This window comes from Ascaphus truei, chromosome 1, assembly GCF_040206685.1.
Source record: "Ascaphus truei isolate aAscTru1 chromosome 1, aAscTru1.hap1, whole genome shotgun sequence".
NCBI classification, from domain to species: Eukaryota; Metazoa; Chordata; class Amphibia; order Anura; family Ascaphidae; genus Ascaphus; species Ascaphus truei.
Genome location: NC_134483.1, coordinates 393,406,215 through 393,418,800, shown reverse-complemented (window position 1 = coordinate 393,418,800; position 12,586 = coordinate 393,406,215). Strand labels below are relative to the sequence as shown.

Here is a 12,586-nt window from a genome sequence, read left to right as displayed (position 1 = left end):
ACCCAAGATGCAAAACCTGCGCAATGCTCTACACAGCGGACACCATACAAATACCACACAGGAATCGGGAATACAAAATCAGAGGAAGATTCACCTGTTCCTCCAGCAATGTCGTGTACCTCATCATGTGCATGAAATGCCCAGGGGGCTGCTACTACATAGGTGAGACAGGGCAGGGGCTAAACAAGAGAATGAACTTGCATCGCCACAGCATCACGCGCGGAACAAGAGACAGTCCTGTCGGCGAACATTTCTCTGACTCTGGCCATAAGATGAACGATCTGAGGGTTGCCATACTCAAAGGTAATCTTAAAACACCGAAAGGGAGACGGTTGCATGAATACAAATTTATACAACTGTTCGGGACACTTAGCGGTGGCCTAAAAAGAGATCGAAATTTTATGAGTCATTACTGACACAAGTGAACTCTCTTCCCATGAGCGCTAAAGGCCATGTCTGTACATACTGTGCTATATGTATGCACACACAGCTGTCTCTTACACATACTAATACTCCTTGTTTTTCCATCCCATACACCAATAGGGACCACATAGTATCCACACACACTTTTAGTTGTGCTACAATCTCTCACATTTCCACACCTACCCACACCATTTATATCCACTCCCACTCCACACACACCTTTGGTAAAGCACTGTATATACTGTGGGCTCTCCATTCACTTATATTGACACACACACACTTACATCACTTGCTTTCAGGAACCTTTTGACACCTCTAGCCATAAAACACATCCAACCGGGGGAAGGACAAGCACAGATAACATTCCAAGAGACACTGTTTTTAAGTATACCTTTTGCTTGCTTCATTCATTGTAACATCGCCGGAAGAAGAGATCAGTGTATCTCGAAAGCTCGCACAAATAAAAGCATTTCGTTAGCCACAGAACGGTATCATCTATTTTTTTTTTTTTTTTTGATTATTGAAGCTCGGCTAACACGGTACTGATATCTCTCTCTATCTCTCTATCTATCTCTATATCTATATCTACACACACACACACACACAATTTTATTTACACAGAATAAATAATTTTGAAAAAGTTTCAATTTTGTGGCAGCTAGTTCTGCACCAAGCTTCACACAGTGTGGGGCCTGCAGAGGAAGACATGGGAGAGTTGGTACTTGGCTCATTCACAAAAGTGGGGTAGCTGCTTAACATGCGATGCTGCTGAATTTCTGATATTGCTTAGTACAGAGCTTATTTTGGTAACTGTGTGTGTGTGTGTGTGTGTGTGTGTGTGTGTGTGTGTGTGTGTGTGTGTGTGTGTGTGTGTGTGTGTATATATATATATATATATATATATATATATATATATATATATATATATATATATATATATATATATATATATATATATATATATATATATATATATATATGTATATATATGTATATATATGTATATATATATATATATATATATATTAAAACAGGAACCGGCACACTTGGCTTTAGGACAAAAATATTTAAAAATGTATTTAGTAGATGACATTTCAGTCCCCCATGGGACCTTCATCATGAAGAAAGCATTGATCTACATTGATCTACAGAATACAGAAAATCTCTTTGTCTTAAAGTCAAGGGTTTTGGTTCCTGCTGCAATTTTAATAACTCGAGCACCATACTGTTTTGTCTATGAATGAGGAGGGCTGACGATATGTTTTATCTATCTATAGATAGATATTGTGAAACAAAATCTTTATTCCATGCTTTGCAAGAGCTACTGCCTTATACACATTATTATAGACTAATGTAGGTCTAAGGCTGCGCTTATAGTGCCGGCGACAGTGACGCACCGTTGCGTCAAAACAAATGCATTGTCGCGCGGAGCGACGGCTTGGTCGAGATCGCTGGAAGTCATCTCAATTTGATTTGTCCAGCGACCGCAGCCTGACATCACTGTCGTGTCGCCGTCACTATGAGCGTAGCCTAAGGAAGCATGGGTACATTGGGTACATTGAAAAATGTTACACATTTTCAAACACTACAATGTGTGAAATAGTTGTGCTAATATATAAGGAAGGCGATATGAGTGGGAATCTTCTTTACCAGTGATTCCCAACAGGGGTTTAGGGAACCCCTAGGGCAGGGCTGTCAAACATGCTGCCTGTATGCCCGCAGACCTGAGGTGGGTACGGGTATAACACGCACCCACAGCAGTGAGGGCGTGCCCGGAGTGTGGTAATAGCGTTGCCGGGCCTGGTGAGTAAGGGTTAACGTTATACTTGCTGAGTCTGGGGTGCCAGAGGTCGGAGGGTAATGTCCAAGTGCGCCGCGCGTGCACCAGAGTGTGGGGGAAGTCCAGCGGAGGAGGCGCTCGGCACGGGGGACAGAGGGGAAGGAGGAGCGGAGGAACCAGGTAGGGAAAGGGCAGGGATGACGGAGGCACGCCGAGGGGCGCGTGTGCCTCGATAGGGGACCCGCGATCGGAACGCGTGCGCTCGGTGAGGGGACCGCGCTTGTGCCTGGCCGTGCGGACCATGCCGTGGAGGAACGGCTCAGGGAGGAGGATAGAGATTGGGAACGTAGGGGAGCGGGACAGCTAGCCTCGGTGGGGCCTGGGGTGACGGGGACACGCTGGGAACCGCGAGTCCCCCGATCCGTTACACTGCCCAAGCTAATTTGCAATCCAGCCAGGAGCTTGAATAGGAAAGAGGTTGCTTGGCCTGGAGGGAATTTGTTTGACTGAGAGGGAGAGTGGGCAGTGCATTGTTTGGCTGCTTCTTCAGGAGTAGGGTATGTTATTTGGATTGGAGTAGAGAGACCAAGGGGATGGTGAGGGGGCGGGAGGGGAGGGAGAGACCAAGGGGATGGGGGAGAGACTGAGGGAATGGGGGAGAGACTGAGGGGATGTGGCGGAGACAGACCGATGGGATATGGGGGAGAGACAGGGGATGAGGCGGAGAGAGAGACAGGCGATGGATGGAAAGAGAGACAGAAAAGGAATGGGGGAGAGGGAGACACAGGGGATGGGGGAGAGAGGCAGAGAGAGAGGAGATGGGGACAGAGAGAAAGAATGGAGAGATATTGGGAGTGGATGTGGGAGGGGGGAGAGAGATACCAGTGACATATACATATTTTAATAAGGAAAGTTTAAGTAAAAAGTATACACGTTGGTTATAGGGACTATATATTTATTTTTTCCTTGTGCGGCCCAAGTCTTGCAATCGGATTTAAGAATTGCCCCCCAAGCTATTCTGAGTTTTAAGGGCCTGCCCTAGGGGTTTGTGAGGGATCTCCATGGGGCTCACACAAAAAAAATGTGTACTGTAATGGCAGATCCCAGGCAGAATAGTAGGTTTCTGTGTCTGTGTGGGAACTGCGCACTTGGTAAGGATTCAAACTGCACTTTAGTGGGGGTTGGTATAGCTGTCAGTAGCAGCAGGAGCTGACAGTCTTTCCCACAAGTCTTTGCATCCACAGCAACACAGCATTGTGGGGCTTGACTTTGGAAGCTCCAACAGTAATACCACCTATACCACCCACGCTGTCTGCACACACTGAGGTGCAGTTTGGGACCTTATTAAGAGTGTATCCCCACAATCCCAGGATACTACACATCCTGGGATCAGTCAGACAGTTTTGTTAGCAAATGTCTTAGTAGACAATAACATTTATTAGGGGTTCCTATAATAAATATTTTTCAGCAGGGAGTGCACACTACAAAATGTTGGGAACCGCTGTTCTATACACACCCTTCTCCAGTGCCTGTCAGTCACACCCACTCCTGACTCCCACAAATGTTTTGATGGAAAGGTCTCTGGCAGTACAGTACTTTCCAGGAACATTATCAGATTTTAGAATTTTGTAAACAAACTTGATCCTGCCATTTCACCCAAACCATTGTAGTGTCCCCTGTCCCATCACTGGGCTGTGTTTATAGTCCATTGTCCACTTCTAGAGTGGAGTCTTTTTAATTACTGCTTCAAAATGTATTAAGAAATATGAAAAGTACAGTAACTCCACATTTTTCCTTTTGGTTTTACTTCCACTTTTTCACTTTGACTCCATAATTCACTGGGCAATTCTCCAGTGGTTTCTATCTTTTAAGAAATGCATTGTTATTTTGTTAAAAACACAAACATTTTATTTAAGAAATTCCTCACCATTACAGGTTTGCAATTCTCTGCTACACAATTTTCTCAAGTGTCAGACTATCAATTTTTTTTTTTTTTAGAAATTCAATATATAATTATAATTTTCTTAGGCTTTTTAGAGTTGATTTCTCTGAGCTATTACCTGCAGGGTGGCCTAGTGACCTACACTAAATGTCACAAGGTCTGGCACACTGGTGGTCCTTGTAGCGTCCAATGGACATCGTCACGTTTTCGATCATTTTGTAGGGGAGATTCCATTCAAGCCTCTCTGAGGCCTATGCGCGTGATTTGAAAAGGAGAGTGGGACGTCCTCTTCTGTGTGCTTCACCAGCGGGTAGGCGGTGATCCTTCCTACACAATCACACGGTCATGATGCTGGAAGGTGAGGAGAATCCTGTTTGTGCAGCCAACACAACATAGACAAACAAATACATGTCTACTCACAAGTTCATAATGCAATTTTTTATTAATTGGGACGGCCAAGAACAGAGGAGGAACAACGTTTCAGGCTCCATATGGGCCTTTCTTTGATTAAAGCTACATATGGGGCTTGAAATGTTGTTCCTCCTCTGTTCTTCTTCCTCCTCTGTTCTTCTTCCTCCTCTGTTCTTCTTCCTCCTCTGTTCTTCTTCCTCCTCTGTTCTTCCTCCTCTGTTCTTCTTCCTCCTCTGTTCTTCTTCCTCCTCTGTTCTTCTTCCTCCTCTGTTCTTGGCTGTCACAATAAATGTAGAATTGCATTACGAACTTGTGAGTAGACATACTTTGTAACTCTGTCCTAGAGGAGACCTGCATTTTGGAGACTTTGGTTAACGAATAGAGTGCCTCAATTCTTTTTTGGGGGGTGAGGAAAGGGGTACTCTTGTGTGTGCCGAAGAAGCAACAAAAGTGTTTATTCCTATTAAGGTTTGCTTTTAGTGATGGCGTGTTTATATGACTTCCTAAACAGGCAGCGCTGCTTTAGAATGGTTGTTATTTCTTTGACATATTCCAACAAATAGTATAGTTTGGGCAACCTGCAGTGTACTGATAATTTAAATCTCATTACGCACTGGCAAACACCCATGCCCAAACAACAACCCCGATCTTATTTTAATTAAAGAATGAAACCCTGAACATTTATTCTTGGAGAACTATGATTATATGAGGCTTTGCCTTCTTGGAGCCCTCTAACCTTGAATAATGACATCTAGATGAGCCACTCCTGCATCGACCGAATGGGAGTTGGAATTATAGGACTGCTGGAAAAAATGCAATTTTAAACAACCAGAAGGGGTGTTGTGCTGTGCCAGATATACTGCAGGGAAACACCAGGGCCTTTCACCAAGTTGGAATGCACACAAATAAATAAAATCCCCAATGTTACATAGGTGCGTTCCACTCCGGCTCTCATCATGGAATATTTCTGAAGCTCCAGAGAGAATCATGTGCAAATCGAGCCTCTTAGCATCAGTTTCCAGTAGTGAGATGTATTCCTTCACAAACAATGCGAGGAGTCATTGTACAGACTAGAGTAGCGCCTCTGAACTCGTTTTCCAAAGCCAACAGATCAGAAAAACATTTCATAATAGAGGAGTCACACAATTAATGTCATTTTTGACAATCAAAAGGACTTACAAAAGTTTTATACTTCAATTATTTAGCAGGCATTTCTAACGCCGGTAGCATATATATTCACGTGATTTTATCTTAAAAATATCTTTGTGATAAATGACACTTGGTAGCCTGAGCAGCTACAACTAAGTTGTCAGACAGTGCAAGGGCCACTCCAAAGCCCTCCCAGATGTGGGCAATGGGTCCCCAGTTAAAGGGCCCGGGACTAGAGCGCTACTAGGTAAGATATTACCAACCCCTTATTAAATAATAAAAACTGTATACAAGTCGCAGGCGTGCACTGTAATATAATGGTAATTGAATGCTATTTCGGTATTTCCTTTCCATTTCTGACCTGTTTTATTGGTACTTCAATGAACTTAAAGATCGAAAAACTTAGGCGGTGCCTCATTAATAGTTCATATGCATAGGCGGTTGAGAGGCACTATTTTAATGTAGCACACCAACATAATGGGCCTATGTAATGTTCTGTGTTTGTGCTTCATCCGCAGATGCACAAAGCTGTGCCATCAGAAACCTCTGGATGTAAAAGATAATACTGAAAAGTACTGCCCCATCACCGTGAATCCGCGGCACACAAAGAAGGCTTTTAAAGTTATGAATGACTTGCGAAGGTATTGCTTTTGTTTCTAGTCATGTGTATTTTCCCATTGTGTACATGCAGCTTTGAAAATGTGATGTGACACAGCTATATGTAGTGTTTTCAGCTAGTACAGTATTAATTATTTAGTAAGGTTTTCTGATCTTCTAATAACTAATTTCTGCTTCTCATTTGGCAAAATATGTTACAAAGGGACAATGTTGTTCTCTGGAAGAACATATCCCTTTAATTAGTACATCGAAAGGGCAGGCATAATTTGCATTGCATACAACTTGTAATCTTCAGCGCAATGGTATAACAATTCTTAGATTACCTGTTGCAGCTTTTTCTTTTTTGGGACAGTTCTTCGCCAACCATGAAAGCACCAAGAAATAAAAACAACGGCGCATAGAGGGAAGTAACGATAAATATATTCAAAGTATAGACAGATGCACGCTTACACATAAGTAAATAAATGCTGAATCCGCAAATTTAGGTGGGTCCGATAGGCAAATCGTCAACAGGCGACCTGGGCCATCACTGTGTGGACACCCAGAAAATGGAGAACCGCAGCGGATGTATGGCACGATTGGAGAGCCGGAAGGGACTTCTGTACAGCCCAGAATGCCCTGCACGTTTCTCATGTCAGTGCAGTGTCAGGGTTTTTTCATTACATGAAGTAGTCAGTCATATGACATGAAGCGTATAGAGATTTACATGTTAATCCACTACAATGGCCAATTAATTCCAAGGCTTTATGACAATGGGAATTTGGATAGAACATTTAGCTACACCTAATTACCATGTAAAATTTACAGCATCAACAAAAGGCAATAACCCTATATAGCCAGGTAAATTGGAGTTTAGTAAAAAAAATATTTACCAAGTAACACCGTGTGTCATTTTAACATTGGCTTTAAAATCAGCCATGCATATTTTTAGTGTGAAAATGACCACTCACCAGCTCTACTGACTTTGTGTTGCGAAACTGCATGGATCTGTAAGCCACGAGAATAGCCAATAGGAAAGTGCTATTACACAGAATCTCCTATCCAAGTCAACAGGGGTTGTCATGCGGTAATGCTGGATCGGATCTGAGAGACATTATAGGGGCAGTGGGAACAGGAGCGGTAACTACTAATGTGTTTGGGGCCTCCAAGTAGATGCAAGTGAGACAATAAGTGTTTGGTCATTGTCAGTATTGCATTATATTTAAGCATTTGTATTTGCAGCGCTTTCTGGCATTAAATTAGTACTTCAATAGAACATTTTAAATATTTATGTAAGCTTTAAAGGACTATTAAGTATTCTTGTTTGGTGGTAAAAATGGCAATTATCTTAGTAGCTGGGGTCCCCCGAGGTTCGACGGCAATGGGTTTGCTCCCCAATTTAAAAAGCACAGATTTCTGATGTTAACATAAAACTGCTATTAATTCACTTTGTTCCTAAGTGGGACTGTCCGTCTAAATTATTTCGTCATTTCCTTAGAAACTCAGCTATAGGGGATGTTTTTTATTTTTCCCTTTCAATGTTCCTTTCCTCATTTACCTATTTTATATGTGGTCAAATTGAAGCAGAAATCCCAGCTAAGTTTTTTTTTTTTGTTTGTTTGTTTTTGTTTTCTCATCGTCCCCCTGAGCTGATCTGCTGTCCGGAGTCCCCCAATGCCCCCCATCTCCACCTTTCCAGAGAGATTTGTATTATTTTGTTCCGCATTTGACATACAAAAAACCGACAGATATCGCAGCAAATTACAAGCACGGCCACGGACTCCGCAATCTCTCCGACGGCTACGATTTTCTTGTGGCCGTGGGAGTGAGTCCTGACTGACTCCACGGCCATTTTAAATATTCCAATTTGCCCGGCGGACGATAATCTTGGTCCAGGTCAAATGAAAAATAGTCAGCAGGCACGATTGCTCCTTTAAATTATTTGTAACCTGAAAACTCTACCCAACAACCCACGTATGTAATGCAGACTTAGTTACTTCACAAATTCATTTATAACAACTTTTTTTTATTTACAGGTTTGTGAAATTGGCATAATTTAATATCTGACAATAAGATTATTCATACTTCCTCCTGAAATGAATTGAGTCTCTTTTGCTGCACCTCTTTTCTTATTCAGCTTAGTAATTATAATGATCCATTTTAGAGGCTAATATCTTAGTAATAGCTGTCTTACAGTGGTGGAGTCATTTTAAGCTGACAAACGAATTAGCCGGAAATAAAACACCTACTTGTAACACGTCTATATGAGCACCCTATTGCAAGGATAAAGTAAGAGCACTGACAATCTATGCATACTCGCAGGAGAAATGCACAGGAAATGTGAAACCAAGACCACCCTGGTTCAACTAGGATTTTAAGGGTGGGTGGATTGTTTTAGGGGGGGGAAAAAATCGAGATTGGTTGGACAAAAGACAATTTAAAGTAACATTTCATGGTTGTGCCAAAAATGAATACTCTGATACTTGAACTGGACCATGTGCCTTCCTGCTTTATGTTAATTCTCTGCTTAGTTGCTGTCTAGTACCACACTTCATGGATAGCACTTGGACGCCAGCACTGGCTGAAGTGTAGGCAACTAGTGTATCTTACACTAGAAAATGCTGAACCGCTTGCCTTTTAATAAGGAGGAGATCGTCCAGTTAAGGCTTTTTGTTTATCTTTTTTTTTTTTTTTTTAATACATGAACTGGGATTAGTTGACATCTTTATGTGCACAACAAACTCCAAGTTGTTCTAACAACCATTACAGAAGTTGCCACCTATGTCATAAGCTGTATTTAAATGATGCCTAGTGTTGTTGCACCCTGTGGCATATTCTGTGTCACAAAAGAAAGAGATGACTTTACCCCTTGTCCCCTAAACAGCCGCTGCTTTCCATTTTAAGACTCGTATTATGATCTTTTGTGTTCCATTTCTTCATGATTTCATTTTTATTCCTCCACTGTGCTTCTTAAATAAACATAAGGAGCCCGTAGATGGAGCTTGAATTGGGAGTCTGGCAGTGTAATCTCTTACAGTGCTCTAGTGTACAATGAACATGCTGTGTTTGATGCATGAAAGTTGCTTTTACTGTATTAATGTTAACTTGTCTGTGCTTTATCCCTTCCTAACAGTCAGAATTTGCTGTGTGATGTGACAATAGTGGCTGAAGATGTGGAGATTTCAGCTCATAAGGTTGTGCTGGCAGCCTGCAGCCCTTATTTCCATGCTATGTTTACAGGTACCTAATGCTTTTTTACTGTTGTGTATTGCTAGATGCTTTTACTGCGATACAGTTGAAGTTGAACTCTTTTGCCGCAAAGGGTTACCTGCAGTATCTCTGATTTCCTCACTTTCATTATTAATGCGTACCAGTGGAAAAAGACACGGGGTTTTGTGTCTGTCTGTATGTATGTATGTATACACACACCCCACAGCACTCCTGGGCTTGAAAACACATGGAAATATTTCAGCGAAATTTCTGGCCTGCTGCCCTTTCTCTATCCAGAGCTACAGAAACATTGCTCTATTATTTCCGTGTGTGTGTTTTTGGATAACTAAGAAAGATGTTTGGACTTTTCAACTCCAGGAGTGCTGTGAATTTCCTCTTTGTCTTCATATGTATTCATGCCACTGCAGGTGGTGATAGGCCTCTCTACGTGCACCCAACTACAACAGTGTACATGATCTGTTGCCCACTTACCTTTTTGAGTGCTATTTGTAAAAAAAAAATATATATATACAGATATATACACATACATACTCATACAATTATTTATAATATGTATGTGCCAGTTACATTAGGCTTCTAATCTGAAGTCGCGAATTTCAGTTGACCCATTATTTTTGTACCTACCATATTCCTTTTCTCTCCCGATTGAAAGCGAGGCTCAAGCTGAAAGGAGTTTTCAAAGGGTGGGGTGGAGTGTAGAGGAGGGAGGCGGTTTAGGAAAGAAGGACTGACTGCAGTCACTTAGTATTGTAGTGGAGTTCCAAATATTTTCAATTAACGTTTACAGAAAGGAAAATCAAGTGGTGCGCCAATGTTGGGGATGAAAATAATTTATTATTTTAAAACTTGATATTAGCTTTTTAGGAGAAAAACCTGCAATAAAACATTGAAAAAAGCTGACACAAAAATGAGCATGTTTGCGGACATCTGGACCTGCATTTTATTCCAAGATTTTGTACAATTCAGCAATAATCAACACTCCTTCAAATGTGACAGGAATAAGGAGACAGTTTTTGGGAAATTAAAACCATGGTTTTATTGAGCCTGTCCCTTTTAAACCACGCACAGCAAACAAAAATATAGAAAAGAAACAAACACCTATCCCTTGTAAGGGCTAACTTACTTCCCCAGTCCCTATCCGCAAGACTGGGAGGAAAAGCCCCTTACCAGCCTACCACCCCAAAGTCTCAAGCGGTACCTTAAAGCAGGTGGCCCTTCAGGTCAGTAGTGTCCACGTGTCTTGATCTCAGCACAGCCTTTGTTCTCAAGACTTGATCTCCCTATGTCAGCATAATGTGCCTGTGATAAGGAGTCCTTCTGGTCTGTCCCCAGCATGGGTTTTTACCCTCCTCTGATAACCCAGGTGGAGCTGGTTAATTGACTAGCTGCAATTAACCAGCTCTCTGCTGGATTTTCAGACCACTAGAGGCTTTCTATTGCAGCCACAGTGATACAGGATTGCTTCCCTGTTACAGTGACAATAATTAGATTTGGGCATTGTTAAAAATCCCAGCTGTTTGGGCAAGGAAAATGACACATGAAAAGCAAAATGCATTCTGCTTTCCCTTAAGATTTTCTTTTCAAACGGTCACATGAAATGGACTTCCTGTGTTAAACAAGTATAGGTGCGGTGCACAGAGTGCCAGAAATAAGAGCTGCTAATGTTTAGCCTCACAACACTTGTTGGCTGTGAGATGAATACTCATTTCAACTTCAAGAAGAAGGTAGACACTCTCATCTGTGTTACTCAGGTTACCGTTTAACCTGGATGTTGCACAGCTTGTAATATTATGTCACGCATCCTCAATTGCTTTTAACCCTTTTAGTACCAAATGGACATGCACAGCTTTTTCCTTTGCACTGAAGGGACTATTAAAGTGTTGCGGTGCTCACATGTCCTGTTGTATATGCGGTTGGCCTGTAACTGAATCATCTGCATACTTCTTTTCAACAATGTTTGAGTTGTTAACATTTTGTTGGATATAAGTCACAAGAGACTCCCATTTTATCATTCAATTTATTGAGATGAACATTTTATCAGTCACTTAGTTTGATAGATTTTTTGTGATACTTGTTAGAGACTGAAATGAAATACTTGTATTTATGCTTAAATTCCTGGTTGCATTTATGATTTAGTCTTGTAGCGCTGAATATAACATTATATTTACAGTTCATGTGTTCATCAATATAATGGTATATAAAGCTGAACCCCGTTATAACGCGGTCCTCGGAGTCCACAGAATGAGACCGCATTATAACCGGGATCGTGTTATAAAATGTACCCCACAGGATTAGTGTTATAAAAAGACTCTATAAATATACTTAACATCTACAGCACAGTGCAGTGGACTGCACTGTGTACTATATGTTAAGTTTGTTTTTAGAGTCTGTGACATCACACAAATCCTGTGGCTTGCAGGTAGATAATTGGTACTAGCATATGAAAGGTCCTGGGTTTGATTCCTGCATGATATAATTGATAATTTATTATTTTATATAATATATAATTATTTATTTTGAAGTGAAAGTTCTTTACTGGCACCTAGTAAATTTTGATGGGACAAAACTCCTTCAGGGAGACGAAAATGTGTAACGGAAGTTACGTAAGGAACATGCGACCCCGCTAGCTAATCTCATAAACTGCATGCAGAGAAGCGGCCAGCGCAGCCTGCGCATGCGCAGAAGCTCTTAAACTATAGTCCATAGTACATATACAATGTCCAAGGAATGCTTTGCCAGCAGAGAAAAATAGCCAAACGCAGCTCTATGAAAAACCAGCTAATTTATTGAAAAAACGAGCATGTTCACATTGCCAGACGCACTCTGACGCGTTTCATCCCGCTTGGGACTTTGTCAGAGAGTCACAATGTTTAAAAAAAAAAAGTAACCATAAACGTATAGTATTGCTGGTGGAGCTGCTAGTTGAAGCACTAACGGGAAAACGTGGGATAGAGAATTTCATGTCTGAGTTGTTTGAGATTATACTTAAAATGCCATCATGAAAATAAGGACTTGAAGCCCACACAAGCATAACTTGCAGAAATAATAAACTA

General features: G+C 41.4%; 1 protein-coding gene across 4 annotated transcripts in view; it reads left to right on the top strand.

Moving 5' to 3' along the window:
- KLHL2 (kelch like family member 2) overlaps nt 1-12,586 on the top strand; it is a 113,233-nt gene that overhangs the window by 8,388 nt on the left and 92,259 nt on the right. For 3 of the 4 annotated variants that reach the window (XM_075612038.1, XM_075612057.1, XM_075612029.1), the window contains exons 2-3: nt 6,224-6,346; nt 9,436-9,542. The exons of the other annotated variant lie outside the window; for it this stretch is intronic. In XM_075612038.1, coding sequence (XP_075468153.1) covers nt 6,224-6,346; nt 9,436-9,542 — 230 coding nt within the window. The remainder of the gene's footprint in view (nt 1-6,223; nt 6,347-9,435; nt 9,543-12,586) is intronic. 4 annotated transcript variants of the gene reach the window in all.